This window comes from Rhipicephalus microplus, chromosome 3 (assembly GCF_043290135.1).
Source record: "Rhipicephalus microplus isolate Deutch F79 chromosome 3, USDA_Rmic, whole genome shotgun sequence".
Classification (NCBI taxonomy): domain Eukaryota; kingdom Metazoa; phylum Arthropoda; class Arachnida; order Ixodida; family Ixodidae; genus Rhipicephalus; species Rhipicephalus microplus.
The window spans coordinates 16678850-16701175 of record NC_134702.1 but is presented as its reverse complement, the minus strand read 5'-3'; the positions used below and the strand labels follow the sequence as shown (position 1 = coordinate 16701175).

At 47.3% G+C, this 22326-nt stretch overlaps 3 protein-coding genes across 6 annotated transcripts in view; 2 read left to right on the top strand and 1 right to left on the bottom strand.

Annotated features, from left to right (window-relative positions):
• LOC119181439 (uncharacterized) overlaps positions 1 to 22326 on the top strand; it is a 120594-nt gene that overhangs the window by 43304 nt on the left and 54964 nt on the right. Inside the window, exon 1 of one of the 4 annotated variants that reach the window (XM_075888962.1) lies at positions 12675 to 12823. The exons of 1 other annotated variant lie outside the window; for it this stretch is intronic. In XM_075888962.1, coding sequence (XP_075745077.1) covers positions 12675 to 12823 — 149 coding nt within the window. Of the gene's footprint in view, positions 1 to 12674; positions 12897 to 22326 lie in introns of those variants that run through there. 2 more of the 4 variants (XM_075888963.1, XM_075888964.1) reach the window with 2 other exon arrangements.
• Positions 7142 to 9572, top strand: LOC119163443 (uncharacterized). Its single transcript, XM_037415436.2, has 4 exons — positions 7142 to 7480; positions 8228 to 8326; positions 8389 to 8493; positions 8886 to 9572. The coding sequence occupies exons 1-4, from the start codon at positions 7411 to 7413 to the stop codon at positions 9530 to 9532; spliced, it is 921 nt and encodes a 306-aa protein (XP_037271333.1). The 5' UTR covers positions 7142 to 7410; the 3' UTR covers positions 9533 to 9572.
• Positions 9577 to 12560, bottom strand: LOC119163442 (putative nuclease HARBI1). The gene is made up of 4 exons (XM_037415435.2): positions 12159 to 12560; positions 11960 to 12102; positions 11184 to 11352; positions 9577 to 10467 (listed from the first exon to the last, which is right to left on the bottom strand). Exons 1-4 carry the CDS (start codon positions 12558 to 12560, stop codon positions 9772 to 9774), a joined length of 1410 nt encoding a protein of 469 aa, XP_037271332.1. The 3' UTR covers positions 9577 to 9771.

Here is a 22326-nt window from a genome sequence, read left to right as displayed (position 1 = left end):
GCCCGTGTGCTCAGATTTGGGTGTACGTGAAAGAACCCCGGGTTGTCGAAATTTCTGGAGCGCTCTATTACGGCGTCTCTCATATGATCCTGTGGTGGTTTTTGGACGTTAAACCCCACATATTAAATCAGATTTATTTAGATGTAATTGAATATGTGGCGTCTCCCCCCCCCCCCCAATCAATTGATGCATGTTGTGTAAACGTTTCATACCGTTGCTCTCAGTTTGCTATTCATTAGTGTTCTGTTAATTACTAACGGTTCTAAGTTTTCTCGCCAAAGGGAACTCAAGGTGATTGTTTTACAACTCAGAATCATTGGCTCGTGACCTATAGCGTCAAGTGTCGTTTTTGGTAGTTCAGCAAGTAAGTTTCTAGCCGTTATATATAAACACTTAGTATTCAGGCTGCTAAAGTAGAACGTCTATTCTACAGCACGAGGGAAGTTTTCGCTCGTGTAATCGTGTTGACGTCAGGGGGGAGCTGGAACACTGAACCAGCTATCATCGGACTTGTGCAGTCACGCGTTTGAAGTGCTCACCGGCTTCTCGCCTCTCCCTGCCCCAACCGTGACATCATGCAGGCTGCAGGTCCTGACGACCACATCTGCCTCCGCTGCTGTCCTGATACTATCCTAGGCGGCAATGTCGTGCATGCCTTAATCACCTTGTCCCAGAGCCTGATTGGTCGTTATAGATTGAGGCCTCAAGCGACAAATTTTAATCACCAAATCATTTTTTTTTTGTTTGCTAAACGTTAGCTTCTCTGTGGGCTTTATTGTAGCTATGGCGGAAAAGCTTGTCGGACCAGTAACTATAGTAGCCAAATGCAAGGATGTAAACATCAGAGTGGAAAGGAAGTTTTGTTGTTTATGTTTGCAACAAAACCGCCTGTCTACAGCTGTAGATGAAAAGTAAAGCAGACATGCGAGCTGTAGTGGTCTGCACGTATTTTGTATACACGCAACACTCGATCCTTCAAGATGCCGTGCGCGCAAACGCCTTGCATGCGGGCTCGGCTCGCACCTGTTCTCGTGGGAACTGGAGCGCAGCGCGAACGCGCGGCCTTAGCGGTATGTCTTGCGAATTGACAAAAGTGAAACGTTTAAGGGTCCGGCTCGATTTCAGCTGTCACGCCTGACGGGTTGCGCCGGTTACTACGTTCGAGCCCGCGAGCGGTTGTCAGGTGTCCGAGATTTACGGCATGTTGTTGGGCTATTTGGTTCATAGATCCACCAAACAAGATAGTGCTGTGCGATTAAAACACGCAAGAATACAGAAATATGAGCATACCGTACACGAAGCGAAACAAGGTTTGAAAGTGTGTGTGTGTGTGTGTGTGTGTGTGTGTGTGTGTGTGTGTGTGTGTGTGTGTGTGTGTGTGTGTGTGTGTGTGTGCGTGTGCGCGTGCGCGCGCGCGCGCGCGCGCGATCTGAGCTTGTTTGTCAAGCATATGAAAGAAAAAAAATATTTCATCATCATCAGCCTAACTATGTCCACTGCAGGACAAAGGCCTCTCCCATATTCCTCCACTTAACTTGGTCCTGTGCTTTCTGCTGCCAATTTGTACCCGCAAACTTTTAATCTGCCAACCTGACCTTCTGTCTCCCCCTAACCCGCTTGCCTTCTCGGGGAATCCAGTTAGTTACCCTTATTGACCACAGGTTATCCTGTCTACGCGCTACATGCGCGGCCCATGTCCATTTCCTCTTCTTGATTTCAACTATGATATCCTTAACCTCCGTTTTTTCTCTAATCCTCTCTGCTCTCTTATCTTTTAAGGTTACACCTACCATTTTTATTTCCATTGCTCGCTGCGTCGACCTCAATTTAAGCTGAAACCTCTTCGTAAGCCTCCAGGTTTCTGCTCCGTAGCTAAGTACCGGCAAGACACAGCTGTTATATACCTTCCTTTATTTGTGTAGACCTAAATGATTAACGAGGGAGCCCTAGCTTAGTTCAGGGCCCCATTGGTTCGCGCCACACCACGTGCCCACAGGATCGGACGACGCTGCACCAGCTCGGAGGTTATGCCAAACTGTTAAAAGCTGTCTGGGCTCGTTGGTATATGCACTTGTTTAGGTTAACTGTTCGGTAGTATTTTTTAGATGTGAAGCAGCTCTTTGACTAGCCTCTGTAACGCTGTCCCTCTGTGCGTCCGTACGAAGGCGCCGTCGCCGCAGGTTTTGGAACGGTACCAAGAAGGACACGCCGCGATGACGTCACACTCGCCTACTGCGCGCTCGCCGCAGCGCCCGCAGCTGCTACCTCGTCCGTTCGCCCGCAACACCCGCCGCTCGCTCAGTTACCGCGACCGCCGCTCGCTACACCGCCGTCTCGTCGGTTCACGCGCAATCAACTTGACGCGCGTGCTTAACGTACGCGTTGAAACGTACTGTGGCGATTACAATTTTGCTGACCACGGGAGCGCGTGGCGAACACTACCGCGGCGCCTTCTCACGGCAACCGGAAAAGCTCCACAGCGCCCACTGCGCAAGCGCATCCTTTTATATACCAGTCAGCCTGTGGTTTTGCTCCCTTCGTGTGCGCGTACACCATAACGCCAGATAATTTGCAAGGTGTCACTTTTGCAGGCGCCGCGGAAGCACCGATTGGTGTCATCGCGACAAAATATCTAACTTGTAGTGGCTGTGCTCGGTGCGCGCCCCTTCTGTGCCTTAATTGGTTCCAGACGCTCCGCGGCAGCGAAAACACGCACGCACTTTACGTCTTTTTTTAATCGACACAAGTGATAAGATTACCAAACAGTGCTTCCTCTTGGCGAAGCATTTCATACGTGTTTTCGCCGTCGTTGAACGTCTGTAACGAAGGCGACGAAGTGGTGGGCACCGAGCTCTGCCACTACAAGTAAGACATTAGTCGCGATATCATCACCTGCTGTTTCCGCCGTGGCTGCAAAAGTGACACCTTGCGATTTTTCTGACGTTCCGGTGCGCGGGCTTTTGAATATATCGAAAGCGTGAGCTGGCAGGCTTATAAAAGGATGCGCTCGCGTCGTCTCCAAAGTGTTGATCGCCACATTACAGTTGAAACCCTCCCCAACCACCGTTTCAAGCGAATCCGCTTCGTTTGAAGCGGTGGCTGAGGAGGGTTTCAACTTCTTTCAGTTCCGGTGCTCACTGCAGCACTCGCGTTAGCGCCGTTAAACCCGTGACGTCACCCGTGCGCAACGCTGCCGCTTCGCAACTCATCAGGGTTCCCTGCGGGAATATGGTGGGAATTTTCGTTTTGCTTACAGCGCTGTATAGATAATTGGGAGTTTTCGAATAGGGCCCCAAAGAAATATCAGGGCCACTGTGTATGCGCGAGATCCGAACCGCATTTGGGTGTTGGGTTGGGGACGCTATTTCTCGAATTTAGCGGGAGCCTCAAAGCCTGCATGCCCCAAAAGCTTTGCGTCAGGCAAACGTGATGTGCACCCACTGTAGTGAGATGACCAAGGATTGGGAGAGTATCAAAACGCCGCAGACCCTATTCGAAAACTCTTCGCTCCCGATTAGTTCAAAGCGTTCACACCCAAAGGCTTTGGGGCCCCTATTCGAAAACTCTCTAATATTAGGGCTTTTAGCTTGTGCGTATAGTTCTTTACGTTACCGTGTTACCGGGTATAATCTGCGCATGCGCGGCGCCTTACGGAACGTAAACCTTTACGTTGCCCGCCTGATCGGGTTTAAAAGTTTACGTTTCCTGCCATATAGGCTTGACCTTTCCCGCCCTATCTCGCAAATCCACTTTCGTTCGTAGAAACTCGTGGTATCCGCATTGCGGGGACTCGAGCCGTCGAGTTGAAATAAGCCGAAGTGCGAGCACCAATAGCCATTACATTGTTTCAGCTGGATTACAAAAGCTAGAATGGCCTAGGACATTGACTCCGTAAACGTGCAAACTCACAAGTAGGATAGGTGGCGCCATCTAGTGGGGCAATAGTGAACCAGGTAATCACAAAATTGTAATTGCAGAAATATGGTGCATTGTACGTCTGATGCAAAAAAAAAAGAAACTGCGCAGCGGCGTTATTGCAAATGAGTTCCCTTTTTAACAATTTTCACCCCAAAAACATTACGCGTAAGCCAACGTGTTATGGCTGTGGTTGCACGAACTATCACAAGATGTCGACACCATCGTTGCAGTAGCCTTGTATTTTTCACCCTTTTGCGCATACGAGAATACTGTACGCGATGAAAGGACGTCTCGTGATTTCACCACAGTGGTGGTTCAATTATATGTAAGTCGAATGCAGTTTATATGCAGTTCGCATCACCATTTATGGTTTGCGAAAACGTACAGTTCTACGCGTGCACTAGCGTACGTAAACGTTTACGTAGGAGATAAAACGTTGAAAAATATCCGTTCCGGTATGACAGTAAACGCAACCGGTATCGGTAACACGTTAACGTAAAAAAGTATGTGTACAAGTTGAAACTCCATTAGGAAATCATAAAGCTTCCTGTTCTTAAGGACTTTTTGCCATTGGCTGAATACTACCATGTACAGTATCAGGACTTACTCTATACTCTCTTATGAACTTTTTTTCCGGTAATGAAAGCTCATGTATACTCCAGCACCAGCTTCTAAAGCAAAGTATGTCCCAAGTTTTAACATTCCTACGCTTGTTATGACATCACAGCCAATCGTGAGCCAACGCTTTAATGAAAAGCGCGCAAAATTGACAGGCCGGTTGCCATGATGTCGTTCCTTCTACCTAACCCTGCAAAGACGACTAGCGCCTGCATGCGATGAAAATTGACCCCTAGTTGCCATGTTTTGTTTTTTTTTTCTTTGCTATCGGCAATTGGGCAAAGGACTGTGCAGTTGATGTCAGTGCTATATTTTTTCGCCATATCATTCAAACCCAAGCGTCATTGTGGTTTGACCTTGGCAATACAGTGAAAGTCGTCGTGCCAGCTTCATGCGCTCTTACGCCGCTCGTGTCACGCTATTTAACACTGCCCTTTTTATAGAGCTCGCAGAACGACCTTGTAGTGGCGTTCTTACGGCCATGTCGTTTCCGAGTTCTAAAGACGATAGTGTTTCTTAAGGACCTTCGACGGAAAAATTTTGGTCTATCTGTGGGCATTTGTCTGTCCGCCCTAACGATACGTAAAACGGCCAACCCTATCCGCAGCGCCCACCAATATTGCTCAAGGTTAAGCGTTCGTAGTTGTGCGATTTTTAGTTAAAAAGCAATCATTGCGCATATCTGAGGCGCCATAACGACACTTCGAGGTTTTGTATTACTGCCTCTATATACTAGAAGAGGCACACACAAGTAACTGTAAAGAATGTGGCGTTTATCGCGCTGCGCTCAGAGTGCAGCGCGATGCTCAAAGAGGTGTTTCCTAAGCTTTGCTACGACGTCACGGTGGTGGCACCTGCCCGTCGCTTTGCGTTCTACACCTTATCACGACCGAGACTGGCGCGCATCTTTCTCCGCGGGCTGCACGTCTTCGTTTTCGAAGATAACTGCCAGATGGCACTTGTGTCTAACGTGCCCCGATGCGCTCGTCCGCCTCCGCTGCACGCTCGAGGCACTCTCTCGCAGCGCCTCCAGAATACCATTCACCGATTTTCTTGCTCAGAACATCAAATAAACGTTTTGTTCACTCTCTCCAGACGCAATCGTCTTTCGACAACATTTGCGGTGTAACATGCAGATTTGGAACTGATTTTTTTCCGTATAGTTTACTGAACCTCGATATAGGACTTCCTGGAGTGTAATAAAGATAGCGGCCCGTTTGCTTGTCGCATAACGGTAAATTCTTTTCCAAGACAGCTTAGCTTAATGATACTGGTACTTGTCGCTCTTTTAAGTAAACTCGTTTCACGAAGTCTTTCATTTATCCAAGAAATGAGTTGTCGCTCGATCAATTCGCAATAGACAGCTCACAGTGTCTTTTATTTCCCAACTTCGCGGGCATTCCGTTTGAATGCAATGTATCGGGAAAGGTTAGGATTCAGATAGTTGAACCAAAGGAAATATAACCAATAGAAGGGGGTAGGCATTGGGCAGAAATGTGACTCCCCCTTCAGCCCCCTCCGTCTGCAGACTGCATACGCGCATCAAGTATACGACGCGAGCTGACGAGCCCCGACTTGACCGGACACATTCGCCTCGGAGGAGGCCAGTGACCGGTCGACGTTTATGGGCGTCTGTCCGATCATGCGTGCCGTCTGTCAGCGCTGCCGTGGCAGACGCCACAACCTGGCCGTACGTCGTGCGCTCTTTTCGCTATACGGACAGGCAGTTATATCGAGTACGTGGGCAGCAAGAAGCGGCGCGCGCTGCTTGTGCTTCTTGACTTTCGCGCTCGCTCGTCTCCTGGGCGTCGGGCGGCATTTGAAATGGTGGGGTCGCCTCGGAGAACTAAAAAGGACTGCTTCGAGTTTTCGCACGCACCTGCTGGCTCCCAGGGGGTTGAAGATATTATGTTGCGAGAAGGAAGTTTGGAAGTTTGTGCCTGCGTGTTCTCCGCCTCCGCAACCGTCGTCTGTGAGTGACGGGGCCTGTCGGTGGGAGGGATCAGTCGGGTTGGGTTGGTTGGTTGGTTAGGTGAGCATTGCTAGGACGCTTGAAAGAGCGTAGCTACACTATAAACTTCGAAAGCCGCAAGACATCGTGTAGATGGTTCCTACTTTTTCGATGTGACCCATTGTGCTCTCACGAAAACGTGTCTAGTTATAGAGGTGCACGCCTTCTTGTCAAAGTGCGTTCACGTATAGCTGTGTCTTCAGTGTGTAGTCTCACCAGAATGAAGGTGGCCGATTTCAGGGCTCTATCGTTGAAAATGATTAGGACGCCGTGGATTCGATTCCCAGCCGTGATTGCGGTCATTTCAATGAGGCGGGACTTGAAACAAAAAAAAAAAATACTGTGACTAAGCTAAAGTACCTGTTGTGCCACCCCTGTAAAAGATCATGCTTCATGTTCTTCGCGCGCCGTAGTTAGCTTCGCCGCCGAGTGACAGACGGCGCTGCTGGCGCTGTGGTAGCGCAGGGGCGCCGCCTGGCGAAGGCCGTGGTTGTGCTTGGCCATGAGGAAGCGCTTTTTGTCTATCTCTTAGTATAGTCCCTAGAATACATTCTAGGGACCATACTCTTATGGCGAATTCCATTGAGAGAACAGGAGTAAGGGTGCCGAGCAGAGAGGAGTAGGGGGCAGAGCACTGAGAGCCGCGTCACTCGACCTGCCACTGGAATGCGGCACACCTCCGCAGAGCAGGTGTGAGGGAATAAAAAGGCGAGTGAGGAGAAAGGTTGTGCATCCCAGCGTCCTCTGCTGCAAAACACGTGCGGTCTGATCCGGACGGGCAAGGAAAGCACGTGTGGCAGTGGTTGGTACAGCGCACTCGCTTGCGCGCTATCCTGCAAAGCTGCTGCTTCGTATACTACTACATGATGGACTCGGAAGCTCAGCGCATCCTACTGTCTTTAATTCAACACCAGGCACCATCTAGTACGGAAGGTAAAGTGAATTTGATTGCTTTTTATTTGTTTCAGCGCACTTGTCGCGCATGCAGCATGCAATGCATTCTTGCGCGCGTGGACCTAAGCCCACTATTCTTTATCATATCAGAAAAACACCGTGGATATGACAGCTTTATCAGACTGTTCATGCAGTTACCAGCTGCTGCTGTCATCAGCAGTTAACAAAACGTAAACAATTCTAGAAGTACTGCAGTACACTATCCTGTTGCCAAGTTTCCTTGCATGAGTAATTAATCCTTAATTCAAAACAAACTTACATTGCAGACCCCTCCATCAGCAACAGAATGATTCGCAGCGTTTTAAGAAAAGTAACTGCGAAGTGGCGTGTAGCAAGTGTCACGTGGGTGCAGCTAAGTATTGCACGCAGTAACAATTTATTTTTATTTCTGATTTTTAAGTGGCTAATGTCTCCAGACGGCAGATCAGCATCCCACGTGATACGGTGAAGCCATACATCTCCTCGGAAGCACGATTTCTTATCGCAGGGTCGAGATGCTACGTATGATAAGCGATATTTTTTTTTAATTATCAGTGATTTGTGCAGTGTTTCATGCAGCCCTGTAACATGATGAATTGACTTTTTTAGAATTTGTTTTTTGCTTGCTCTAATCCGCTTACCTTCGAGTGTAAGGCATCCGAGTTTGCATAATGTAGCTGACTACTTGAGAAACCATTTTCATTATATAACTGATTTGATTACATTTCCATCATTGTGTGAAAACAGATGCAGTTCTGCGTACAAATATGGCTGGCGATGTGCCAAGGCGAGGGAGCGAAGAAATGCGCATGGAGCTCAGATTGCCATGCGTTGAAACAGGAGGTGGTAAGTATTAGTATTAACATTATTGCGAGGCACTACATTTACTGCTCATTTATATTTTTTAGATGGCACAGATACTCTGCACCTGCCAGCTCCCACTGCATCAAGATCAGCTGACGGGGAGACTGGTGCTCAAAGCAAGCCATCAGGCTCCAGGAGAGGAGGTGGAGGCAAGTATATTAACACTGAGTGTCTACAATTGCCTCAGCAAGTGTTCTTGGGTAAATCTAACAAGCATGCATCAGAGCGTGTAAAAGTGTACTTGTAGGAGTGATCCTTAAATGACAAAAAAAAAAAGAGAGCATGGAAAGCAGACCACTACAATTACTGGAAGACTGGCACAATTTGCATATTGCATTTACATGCACAATACCAGAACTTATCACTTATGTATGTTTGCTAGTCTGCGCAAATGCTTGTTTTGTTGATTAATGCTTGCTGATTGATAATTAAGCTCAAGTGACCGTGCTGTGTGTTAAATTATTCAATTATAAGTAATGCCTGCACAATGACCGACAGTTTCCCAATAAACCATTTATGTGTTGGTTCTTTCTTATTCTAGCTGCTGAATGGACAGAGGGGCAAACAAGGCTGCTCCTAGAGTACTACCTCAAATATTTCCCTCAGATTGGCCCATTTAAAAAATTCAAAAACAGGAAGCAAGCCTTTAAACAAATATCGATGGACATCGAGGCTGTGCTTGGCATAGCCAAAACCCCAGAACAGTGTGAAAATAGGTACAAAACAGTAATTAGGCGTCGGAAGGCGTCTTCCGACCATAACAAAAGGTCTGGTGCTTCACCCACCCCTGTGCCTTTTGACGACGAGGTGAAAAAAATTGAAAGCATTGATGACAGCATTGAACCGGAGGTAGAGCGAGACGCCTCAGGGGCTACATTCAAAGCCTCGCCCGAATCTCCGGCCGTGTTGTCACCTGCCAACACCACTGAGGAAAATAAGACGCAGTCCTCAAATCCCGACACGAAGCCACGGGTAGGAACTGCACGCCTGGCACACATGCAGTTGTTTTTTACTGAAATGAGGGCACTGCAAGAAGAAAAGGAGGCTCAAAAGGCGGCCAGACGTCAAGAAAAAGAAAATCGAAGAGCTGAAAGGCAGGCCGAGCGACAGGTGCTTCGTGAAGAGCGGCGCAAAATGCATGAAGAAAAAATGGAGATTCTCCGTCAGGCCTTTGGACTTCCAAAATAAAGTGGTAGTTTTAAATAAATAAACGTACTACCCAAAGCGATTACTTAGTTTCAATGTCTTTTATTTTCTAGTTTGGCACAATACACTACCTTGAGAAAATGCAAATGGGCCAACAGGTGTGTGGTAAGGACAATTTTTCCCAACCTTGAAGGTGTTTTAACGAGTTCAGCTTTTCAGGTGGGCCTTTGGTAAGCATATATTTGCTCACAACTGCATAACACGTAAAGGAATTCCTTGTTTCATGGCTGCTGGTTCTGCAACCCCATTTTTATCATCAAGTGATCTCTCTTGATGCTAGCCAAGCCACGTAATAGGCTATCCTGTTGGGCTACACTACTGCTGCTTACTTGAACTGCAGAAGAGCTTGAGTCTACATTTGTTGTTTGTGAGGTAAGTGACAGGTCTCGTGACAGGTTCTCTGGCAAATCTCCACAATCAATGCAGAGGTTGTGAAGCACACAGCATGAAATGATAAACTTGGACATGTTATCCACTGTCCACATATCCAACCTGTGCAGTTGTCTGAAACGATTTTTTAAATCGCCAAAAGTATTTTCAATAAGCACCCTTGTCCCGGAGAGTCTTGCATTGAAGGTTTTTTTGATGCTGTCAAGATTCCCATAGTCTCGAATTGGTGTCATCAGGTACTCCCGGAAAGGATATGCAGCATCCCCCACTATATGGTACTTGCTAGAGCACAGTTGTGGCAAAACACTTGAAATCCTGGACCGACGGAAAATGCGTGCGTCATGAATTTTGCTTGGGTAGCCAGTGCTGGCATCAAGAAACCTCTTCTTGTTGTCACAAACACCTTGAAGTGTCAAGGATAGGTAATGGTGCCGGTTTATATAAACAGATCGCACTTTCCTGGCTGGGCACCTGATAGGCATGTAGCTTCCGTCAACACACCCAATTGTGTCTGGGAATCCCGACAGCTGCAAGAGAAAAAAATGTGCACACACATAGTCAAATAAGCATGGCACTAAGGGTAATGAAAGGTGCCAATAACATGCGGAAAAGTTTAAAACAAACTGGAGACTTGAAGCTCATAACGGCGAGTGCAATACACTACCGGTACACATGATTGAAATTAACTGGCTATTTAATTGTGAAGCATCTGGGAAAAATAATTGTAATAACTTATTTAAAAGGTGCATTCTGGCACTAACTAATTCATAATTGTAATAGTAGAGCGGTAAAGAACACATGGGACCGCACGAAGGGGAATTAATGACACATACAGAGTACATACAGAGTGCACAAGTAACTGAACTCTAGGTTTATTCACTGTACATGCAGGACAAGTACTAGATGTACATCACTAAGCAGAAGATGGGAAAATAGAAGAGATATGAAACAGCATCACATGGTCAAAACTACTCAAGAAAAATGTCCGATTGCTGACAGCATTTGTAATACACATGAAGGAGGCTTGACTGTGTGGTGCTCTTTCATATCTCTTGCATTTTTACATTTTCTGTTCATTTGCAGTTCTGATCCTGCATATCAGTTGCTTTCAGTCCTTATTGTGGTTTGAGTAGGTGTAATTCCTCTTAGTCTGGTCCCTTGAGTTGTGTAGAGCTGTATGACATTGGTGTGAAAAAAACTGTAGTTTATACCTTAAATAGCATGTTTACAAAAGCATAGTTACCTTCTCAAAATCCACAGCAAGCTTCTGCAGGTCACTGGGGAACTTGATTACATTCGGTGCTATGTCGAGCAGGAATGCAGTTACTCGGCCCATCATTCTGTGGTGAGTGCTTTCTGCGACTTCAAAGCGGCCAGCGACATCTCTAATGCATGCTTTGTTGGCTGCATACCTGAAAAGGAGAGGATACTCTAATTAAATAATGGAATTAAGCTTGCTGTTGCTGTCAATGACTGAATAATGGTGTTAACAATGCTGTCGCTGTCAATGAAGCAAATTAGCAAGACAACTGAAGTCAGAAAACACGATTCCACCTTTTTGGGTGACACCTTAGAAACTCAAAATATTTGATTAGTAGAAGCACTATCTAAATAACAAATTCTAATTTTAATTCGCGCATTACATTTATAAGTGTGGAGATGAAGCTCACTGTGAACCTGCTGACACAGCCGATTTGAAATGCTTCGTGAGCAAAAGTTTTCATGGTTGTTTGTAATGATGCATCATGAATTATGCTTTGCCACTGATTCTAGTAACGAGAATTTTGTGAAGCTCAGTGTGTAGGTGTACAAACTACGAAAGCATTTCACAAAATACTATAACTCTATTACGTTCGACACTCGCTAGTAGCATTTAACAAGTTTAAAGCAAGGTGGTCCAATGACATGCTGCGAATTAGGTACATTTATTTGCAATATTTCATATGCCTCTAACCCACTATAAAACGGATTATGCAGTGACCTGATGACAGCGGCATTCCTAAACGTACGGACACTCACCAAAGAAAGGAGAGAATGTGTTCTTCAGCCGACTTGGCAGGCAGGCCACCATGATCACTGTTCTGAGGGCAGTGCGGTGACTTGGCGAATTCTGCTGCCAAGAAGTCCACGACCGGCCGCGTGACGCGGAAATTTCTTTTGAACTGGAAGAAAACAGGCCTTTAAGCAACCTAATTAAAACAGAAGCCGAATGACTCACCTCCTCGTCGGAGTAGCTAGCCACCGTCTTTGTAACATATGCTTCCACTTTCGGCCTTCGCTCTGGCAGAGAAAAGAGCTGCTGAAACGCTGCTGCATACACTTCGTCGTCATCGTCGCTGCTGCTTGAACTCGACTCGGACGTAGAGCTCCAGCAGCTATCGCTGCTGACATCGTCTAGCTCGTCAAATACTTCGGCAAGACGACGACGTTTTGCTGCCTCCGCCATCCGTGAATCTGAAGGCAGGCAAGGTGGACGTTCACTGCCAGAATCTGCCGCTACGACGTTAAAATCGTTCGAGCCCGAGCACCACGCACGCTTCGCTGCCGCCATAACCGCCCGACACGACGCCGCAAAATGTAAACAAGTGAGGAGGATTGCTGAGAGGGTATGTCCGGACATGACGTTCCAAACACGTGGTTTCCTGCGTTTTCCACTCACTCCGCTTTTTAAGAGGGAGCAGACAGAACTGCTCCTGGCTGCTCTCGGCGCAGCAAAAGCGCTCTCGCTCTACCAATGGATGACAGTGCTCCTACTCCTGTTCGACCACTGAAACACGCCGCCTCGGAAGAGAGCACTTTGAGCGTGCTTTTGAGTGCACCTGCTCTCCCAATGGAATTCGCCATTAGGTTTGGCGTGGTCGGCGTCGGACGGCTCTCCGTGAGGTCCGTGAGTGCGATACAGCGTTGTTGATGCGGGCGTCGTCGACGGGCCCGCATTCATGGTACATTGTACATAGTATGTTTTACATTCTCCGTGTTATATTGGCATTGCATATGACTGTTTATCACGTTGGTAGCCGTGTTATATCTAGCTGGCGTGCTCTCTGTTAATTCCCGTGTGTTCGCTGCGATACGGCGTCTGCTGTGTTCCTTCGTTCCGAGAGCGGCTCTTTCGAGACCTTAAAGAGCATCTCCCTTCGTTTCGAGCACCGCTTTTTTTTTTTTTTGCTTTATGCGCCCTAAAGAACGCTAGATTATCAAAATTCTCGGGAAGTCTCAACACGACGTGGCTCATCGCCATATCGTAGTTTTGGCACGTTAAACCCCAATTGTCATCATCATTGGTTTCTTCAAGATCAGCCTCGTGAAATTACTCATTCTCTTCCCCCCATCCCCCATTTCTTTCCTTCCTGGGGCGTTTGAAATCCGAGTGCTTGTTTGCGACGTTGTACGGCTTAGTTTTTTCTTCTTCTTTTTTTCATAATATTCGAGCTACTGGTGTCGCCTGTGCTTGTCGTAGACCTATAGTACTTCCTCTCACTCACACACTGTCTGGATCGTTGTTACTTGCGTCGCTTTTTGATGCCCGTATTTTCGGTACCGGCGCCAAAAACATGCATTAACCGCGCTTACGCTATAACCATCACACGATTGCCTTTCGTCCATTCTTATTTATTGTTCTCCTCGTGGCGGCCTTCCTTACAAATTGGCCGTCGCGGTTCAATGGCCACATTACCTTCAGCAGTTTGTCAAGGCGTGGGCACCAACTCGGTTGCTTTTTGTGTTCAGTTTATCCTGTGCTTACGGAAGTGAGGCAGGCTTGCAAATTTCTATAGACAAATCAACCGCGTCGCTTAAGATTGGTCTTGCTGATGGCCTTGCGGGCATTTTGCCGCTTTTATTCGAGGGCGCCTTCCAATTCTGAAAATGTCACGTTTCAGCCGGAACTGGTTTTTTCTCGAACCGGTAATGCGTGAATACGCGCGGCGGTGTTGGTAAGCCCAAGATGCGTGATGCTATATAGCCGTTGCGGACTGCCGTGGGCTTGGCTGCGTTTCCGGGTTACACTTGACACGCTATAGAATAAACGAACAAAAGACGATGCTGTACATCCGTCGCCTCGTCGGTTCCGATTTGGCGAAACGTTCTTATTCAGTGCCTCGTATGTGTGGTGCATTCACTCGTTGCGTGCGCTCGAATACACCATGGATAAGCGGATTAGCGTCTGCGGTTATCGTGCAGGCACCGCGGCAGGATTAACGCCACGCAGTATTTAGCGCGAAAAATGTATTCGAGTGTCGAATACGTGATGCCGCCGCGCTTAGTTCGATCGAGTTCATTCGATGAGGCTTCCCGGACTTATAATTCCATGTCGCCGATAGCGCTCATAATTGATCAAAAAATTGTTGCTCCTAGCAGCCTAATGTAACCAGTAAAGGGTATAAAACCCTAAAGTTCTTTATATATACATATATATATATATATATCTATATATATATATATATATATATATATATATATATATATATATATGCCAATGCACACACGAACATGCATATGGCGTGGGGACCCCTTCCCCCGCCTTTCTCTGAAAAAAAAAAACATTACTGGCTTTCCTCCTGGCCAGTACAGCCGCTAATGATGCGTCAGGTTGTCGTTGCTCAGAAAGCTATTATGTTTATACCTCTCGTAGGCCCGACTTGCTCGTTTCGTCACACATTTTGTCGCGTTTGAAATATATCTATAACTTCATAGCTTTATTTCTTTTAAGAGGCTGAAATTCCGGTTGGAAAGAGCATTCCGCTTGTCACGTTATGGAACGTGACATGTCCGTCTTGTTATGTAATCTTCAACTTGTACTGTACTCGTTCATTCTTCTGCATTAGCTGGTGGCGGCGTGCAAGCATACACTGCTCACGCACCGATGTGTGACAGTTTAGCCCCACCGCGGTGGTCTATAGTGGCAAAGGTACTCGGCTGCTGACCCGCAGGTCGCTTGATCGCATCCCGCGGCTGCGGCGGCTGCATTTCCAATGGAGGCGGAAATGTTGTAGGGCCGTGTGCTCAGAATTGCGTGCACGTTAAAGAACCTCAGGTGGTCATAGTTTCCGGAGCCCTCCACTACGGCGTCCCTCATAATCATATGGTGGTTCTGGGATGTTAAACCCCACATATCAATGTGTGACAGTTTAGGGCTAAGTAATGCGCGTACTTCCTTTTCAACCGTAGTGCTCACAACTGGCTTGATCGGTTCATGTTTAGTATCAATGGTAGTCTAAACTTTAAAACTCGAGCTCTTATTCCGGTGAGCGAATACGTTTTTCTGTTGCGGCGGTTCACACGGTTACCGAATCGGCGTTTCCTTCTATAATAGACCACCCAGTAAGCGCATCTCTTCTATGCGCGTTCTTGCTCAAACGCTACTTCGAGGCGTGAATTTGTATGTTTGTGGGCATTCATTGCACAAGCGCAAGACTTTCCCCTGCAGTGTCATCTCTCTCGGGTGTAAGCGAGGGACTTTTGTTTTTGTTTTTTTTTTTTCTTTTCCTGCTTGTGCTGTTTCAAGCGTGCTTCATGCTGCTATTCTCGTCGTCTTCCTGGCGGAGACGACTCTGCGGAAGCGAAGATTACGCAAACTCGTTTCTTCTGCGCTTGCCTTGAACTTGACGTGTTGCGGCTTGCTCGTGCACAGCGTAACTGGCAACTTCCTTCAAAAAAAAAAAAAAGTAATTCCTGGCACGCTGCTTAAGCCTCTCATCTGAGCATGGCTTTATTTCGTTTTTTTTTTTTTTTTTCAAATGCATTGCTTGCTATACACACTGATGCCTTCTTCATTTTTAGAGCCCTTTCTCGTGTCCTATAGCGCCATCTTCAGATTGCTGGCGAAGTTTTCTGTCGTGGGAGGCACGTCAAAGAACACAAGGTGGCCGGAAGTTTCCTCCTCTCACGGCGTCTCTCGTAATCATATCTTGCTTTTGGGATATTATTACATTGAGTTATCTTTTAGTTGATATATACGGAACTAAACACGTCGTATTATCAACAGCCTAACAATGTGCGTAAGCTTTACCTATTGCCCTCTCTTTTCCACCCAAAGAATATTTGCGCATCTATGTGGTCTAGTAAAAAGGTAACGATTTAGAGTACTTGGTCCTCTACATACGGGATCGAGGGCAAAAAGCCGTCCCGTGGGCCTCACATTTCGTGAGGCCGTGTGAACAAAAATAAGCCACGAAACGTTCGCGGCATAGTTCGCAAGTTGAAGGTCTCTGTATCCAATCGCATTTGTTCATTCGCTTGACGTCAAGCACTTGTCTCGTATCTCAGTTATAGGGGATTTTCTTATACACACATGTTCAGATCGCTGATTTTCAATAGAAAACATGAGACTTTCTCGCCGATTTCAGCGAGCGATTCTGACATCATTACTCGGGGAAATGGATCATTTTAAGTAGGGGCGGCGAACTTTTAATTGATTTGCGTGGTATTTACATTAGCAGCGAAAAAGGGCTTACGGTCACAAAAGAAGCCAACTTTGACGACTCTCTCGCTCATATGAATTGTAGGCGCGCTGCATTGCTGGGGAGATGGAGCTTGCCAAAACACATCCGAGAATGTAAACCAGCTACCTACCAAGCCTTCGTGAGAACAAATGTCGCCATTCACGAGGATGCCGCTGCATCCTTTTATTTAGGCAATATCGTGGCAGCACTTCATAACGCAAAAAAAAAAAAAACGTGACCTATCGACCCATAGCTTACCTTGAATCTCCTTCTTATTTAAAGGAAAAGAAATTCGGCCCTCGAGAACTTGACCCCAAGACGCGCGTTCAAGCCACCTTTTGTTTTCAAGTTTTAGCGGTTCATATATATATATATATATATATATATATATATATATATATATATATATATATATATATATATATATATATATATATATATATACGGAAGTGAGGTGAGGTGGTTTCCTGTGTATCCACAGCGCGTGCTGTGAGTTCTTCCGCTCTCGAGTGTATATACAGAGAGCGGTGTGGCAACTCTTTTCTTCTGCGATGTCGTCTTCCTGTACCGATAATGCTGCGCAGTTTTTTTCTTCGAGAATCGAAACAAAAAACGAGCTTCGAAGTTTCTGCCGCTGATCGGCGCGTACAGTAGGCGCACTTGTGCATCCGCGACGGACGGCGGTGATGGTTAGGGTATACCAAAAACACAGAGGGCGCGCGCAGCTGTGCATTCGTGGAGTTACATTATACGATATACCTTTATACTAAAAATAGCATATATTCAGTAACTCTGCGTATCAGTGTGTGTACACTGGTGCTTGTGGTGGTGGTTATAGAATTCATGTACAAGAAAAAAAAAAAGGTGAAGCGTGATGCTTTCGAGGTGGGGGGGGGGGGGGGCATTTTCGGTGTATATTGAGCACTTACGTTTGTGTGGCAACACCTGTCTTCGCGACTATATTGCGCCAACGTGTGGGAGACGCCGAAGGTTCTCGATTCGCGACTCGTACGTGGGTGCACGTCGAGTTTCGGAAGAGGAACCGTGCCAGCGCGATGTCGCATGTATACTCTCGCGAAAAAAAAAAAATCTAGGAATATCTTGCGTGGTTTAATCGAGTATCCGGTTGCACCGATGTTGCGTTCGCGAAACGTAATCCGCGCGCGCTCCTTTTTTGGGGCTACGGAGTCGCCTTTCAGGCTCCTTCAAGCGTGGAAACTTTTCCTCGATAGCGAAACATCGCGGTTGAAGAGCTAAACGTGAATACGAAATTGGTATTCAATCTCTCATAGAAGCTCATGTTTAATACCTAGATCGAAAAATTTTAATATAACGTGTCACTGACGGCGACAATATTCGATTTCCCTGGTGAAGCGGAACAAGCGTGTTCGCCTTCGGTTGGGCGACCCTGTGCATTTGTCAAAGGAAATACTAGTAACTGTAACCCCCCCCCCCCCCCTCTCGTATGGGGGTTCTTTCGCACGGCTTCGTGTCTCGTGCAAGGTCATACCTCATAACAGGCACGGGAATGTTGTAATGTTTCCCGTATGAGTAACAAGAAACTGCAGCGTTGTGCATGCGCATGGCACGTAAAGGCTGTTTCGCATGCCGCGATTGCAGCGAAATAAATCGTTCTGTTCGCTCCATTCGCTGTGTTCGCAACCGCTGCTAATGGCGGTTTCGTTTCACATGGACCGCCAACGGTCCGTGATTTTTCGCTCTGCGACTGGAGCGGCGAGTTCTTGCCACCCTCCTTTCTGGCAGACACCGCAGAATTTCTCGAAAGTAATTGTAATGATTTGTGCATTATTATATCATTAAGTTTGTATAGGCGGTAACGAAGAGCCCGCGTGTTTCGACGTTTAAGGGTACTTCTACTGTATTAATTTTAAACTGCGCAGCATCGGTCATTACTAAAACAAACACGTAGACGCTGCTTCGACGGCTTAGCCGGCCCGGCCCTATTTCGACGGGTCCCGACAAAAAATCGCTCCCGCCGTTGCGACCAGAGCGAAAATTTCCAACATGTTGGAAGCTCGCTGCGGTCTGATCGAACTGACCCTTTTTTTTTTTTTCGCTGCGAGTGAATTCGGGCACTGAAAGTCGCTACTTTTTGTCATGTGAAACGGCTTTAAGACGTGCATTCGCTTTCTCCCAATGGAACCGTAATGTTGACTCCAGCATAAGGAATCGAGTGTTGTCAGCGATCATGTGTTGTTTACGATGTTGGGCAGTGTTACTAGTCCTATACTTCGTGTACAACTGCGGGGGTACCTTTCTCTTGTATTTTACATGTCTCTGTGCATGTAGGTTTGTTTTAAGATTATTAAGATTATTATTTATTATGCGAAACTGCCACTTTTTAATGGACCCGCATCAACCGGCTTTTTTCTTGTTTTTTTTTTAAAGACTATCTGCAATGTAATCTCTGGTCGATTAAATAAGATGGCACCGGGTATGAGTGGTCATGTATGGCAACTGAAGCATTTAATGTGTGAATTTCACAGTACAACGTGGAAAACTCGGGCTTATGAACGTGTAGCGTAACTTCTACAATCTTGTGTTGTTAAAAACTCTTCCCTGGCTCCTTGCCTTCTTTTGTGTGTGTGTTCCACACGCCTGGCGTTTTCTGGTAATCTCTGGGGTCTGGCATTTATGTCTGTCACATTTGAGCTCTTTGCTTAGGGCCGTATTCCGTGGGTGTTTGTACATTCAGACCTACAGCAAAGCGTGCAACAGCGCGCGTTGCGTAGCGAGAAAAAAGTGTTGCTCAAGTCGCACAGATTCGGCGCCCCGCCCGCCTCGCCCGAGCGTGGACCGTACAATGTCGGTGTTCCTTCATATACATCTGTTTTTTACTTCGTCGCTGTGCATGTGCTGTGAAAACTGTGTCGTCCGCGCTACAGGAGGCTTATAGTCGTGTTCCGAAGGCTTGTGCAAGAAGTTTCTCTTGGTACGCTTTTTTTTTTTTTAATTCTTGGCCGGCTCTGAGCGCGCTGTCGGTAGAGCGCGACGCGAGCCCATAGAGTTCTTGCGGCTCTCTCGAGACAGCGCAGAAGATTAGGCCGGGAAGTAGCAAGAATAAGCTTCAATAATGGGGAGGAGATAATTGCCTTATACAGACTGTGGTGGTTCAGGCCAGTCTACACTTTCCAACGGGTGCTGCTTGTGTATGTAGTGTAATGACGTAAGTATACGTCACTGAGGGTCATCACCTTTGAGGGAATAAACAAGTGTATACATATAGCAACACCGCTGCTTGTCTGTAAAAGCGGGGTCTCACGACGGTCTACACTATAGTAGCTGTATTCGCGAGGTGGTATCGGGGACGAAACCCTCGGAAAAAAATTGCGCCGGCGTTATCGATCGTATATTGCAATCTCGACCGAACTCCCTTGGAAGTCTGGCGTCAAGTCGGCCGTGGAGGCACGAGCTCGTTGTATACGGCAGGCGCGTTATCGTGGCGGCTGTGAAAAAAGTACCAGCTATTGTAGTCGGTCTCGGCTTGCACGACGGTGTCCAACAGTGGGCGTGCATGGTCCTCGCGCTTACGTCGCACACTTTCGATTGCTGGCCGCAAGGATGTGTTGGCGTGGGCTGATGTGTGGTCTCCTTATGTATAGGTGCCTATGCGACGGCATCGCTGCGACTGTATAGGCACTGTTGCTTTATAGCCGAAGACAGCGGTGGTGCACGTGCGCATTTTTTTTCGAGGCGTGCGTAGCGGGTGTCTGCGCGCTGCCTTGTCTCGTCGAGAAACAGGAGCACTGTGCAATTGTGCAGTTGTGCTGCTGCTGCTGGTTTCGTAGCCAGCGGTGCGTTCACCGTGGACGCCTCTTTTGAGGCAGCCTGTGCAACGCTTCCCCCCAAAAGCAACAAGTTGCCCGTCGAGGCAACTCGGTAATTTCACAGTCTGGTTCTTCGTCTCCGCGTGCTTCCTCTGTGGACCACGGTTGTGCGCGAGTGTGTCGGTGGGAACTTGCTGCTGTCTTGCCTTTATTTTTTTCTCCCTGCCTTTTGTTGTGCCTTCAGTTCCGGGGTTTTTCCTACTTTGGGATTCGGCTTCGTGATAAGCCGAACGCTCGAACGAAGAAAAGTGGCGGTGCTCGAGCGAGTGGCTATCAGGACTCGGAACCTCGTTCTTCCAGACTGGAAAAGGGGGGGCTCGATAATCTGGGTGGTTGATCTGTCGGAAGCGTTTGTGACGGAATCCGCGTCGTCTGCTTATACGACGAGGCACCGCGTTCCCACCCCTCGAGGTAGGAAATTCGGGCGGGAGGGCATCTTTGTTTTGCCTTCTCCGTCATTTCATATATTCGCGGCGAAAATGACGAATGCCTGTTCTTTCGCGTCGTCTCAACGTTGAACGGATTGCAGGATTCAACTTTTTTTTTGTATGTAATATAGTGTCCCTGCAATTTCTTTCTCTTCTTTGTAGACGCTGTGAACAGGTGTTTAAGTGGACATCACTTATTTAGCGTTTACGCGGTATGTCCAACTTCTATCCTCAAGTGACGTTCTATTGTTAGCCTGCCATCGGCGTGTGTGACAGATCGGCATCAATTCATTGTACCTTTCTTTTTTTTTCTTTAGCGTTCTTCAAGCGCTTCTGTTGAATATAGTGTCTTCAACTTCTCGCATTTTGGTTACCAGAACGAGTTCAGACTTTTTTTTTTTTTGCACGTCGTCTTTCTCTACTGGCGAACCAAGTTGCATGACCTCGAGCCCGGTGAGGACGACTGTCGGGCAGTGAGTGGATAGTCGTGTTACAGCGCGTTGAAACTTGCGTGAAGGATCTGCAGACCTTTGAGGAAAATTCGCGTTCCTCACTACTCGCTGTATTGCCATGGACACTGTAGTTTTCTCCTGGCGAAAGCAGTGGTGACGCTCACGCACAATGCACCCTGAACAACTGATTGCTGGTTTGCCACCGTTGTGTGGAGTGTTTCACGTTAGGGTGTTGTTGACCTGCTTGCGAGAATGTATGCTGCACTGGTGTGGACTAACCGCGCGCTTCCAGGTTGTTGACGCTTGACATGAAGTTTGTGAAAACGTGGTGTGGCGTGTTCTAGCTATTTTTTTAATGCCTTCAAACATCCCCTCGGAGCAGTGTTACGTGCAAACCGTCCGTGCACATTTCAGAAAGTATAATATGACCCGTACATGCACCATTCGTGTCATAATATGTAGGAAGAGGCGACTTATTCTTAGCGCCCCCCCTCCCCCCACAACCCTGTCCCCTCTCCTGCCGTATCGGTTCTTCTATGATTTCAATTAAGGTCGCAGACTTATGGGCGGGACATCGATGCGGAGGATCAAGCTTCATAGCTATATCTCTCGCCCTCACCCACTAACACGCACACGCCCTCCCTCATTCACTCGCACGCACAAGATCAATTCTACGACCCTCACTAATTGTCAGAGGATTGTTAGTCGCATCTAATACGCTCCCTGCAGCTCCGAGTCATTGAGCGCTTCCGTTGTAGTACGGTGAATGGCTCGTTTAACACATCTCGCTTAATGCGTAGCTCAAATGAAATGTCTTCTTTTGTTCGTAGACCCCCGTGGTCGTTCATCCCGTGAGGAGCGAAGGGCAATCGTGCGTCTCACAGTGGTACACGGCTCATCGCAGCAGCGACGACAACGTTCTATATAGCGATGCTGGCATGCATCCGGGCGTGCTTGCGTGCCATTGAGATTAACTCCTGTGTAGCAGTCGCGGATCTCTGGAGGACTCGTTTTTTTTGTATTCGCCCTTAATGAGGCTTCGCGTCGGGTCGACAAAACATGAATCATTCCTTTAAGGACGCTATATTCCCATCTCAGAACGCTCTTCTTCCTTTGTTGGGCCGACAATCCCCCCTCCCCTCTTTGTACATGCGCGTGCGTTTAACCGCATTCAATTTAGCGTCCGTCTTCATCACTCGTAGCGTCCGCTTGCGT

Coding starts and splice junctions, on each gene's coding strand:
- LOC119163443 (XM_037415436.2), top strand. CDS start 7,411: ATGATGGACTCGGAAGCTCAGCGCATCCTACTGTCTTTAATTCAACAC. Junction 7,481..8,227: donor GGCACCATCTAGTACGGAAG/GTAAAGTGAATT, acceptor GTGTGAAAACAG/ATGCAGTTCTGCGTACAAAT. Junction 8,327..8,388: donor ATGCGTTGAAACAGGAGGTG/GTAAGTATTAGT, acceptor TATATTTTTTAG/ATGGCACAGATACTCTGCAC.
- LOC119163442 (XM_037415435.2), bottom strand. CDS start 12,560: ATGTCCGGACATACCCTCTCAGCAATCCTCCTCACTTGTTTACATTTT. Junction 12,103..12,158: donor CTAGCTACTCCGACGAGGAG/GTGAGTCATTCG, acceptor GTTTTCTTCCAG/TTCAAAAGAAATTTCCGCGT. Junction 10,468..11,183: donor TTGCTGTGGATTTTGAGAAG/GTAACTATGCTT, acceptor TTTCTCTTGCAG/CTGTCGGGATTCCCAGACAC.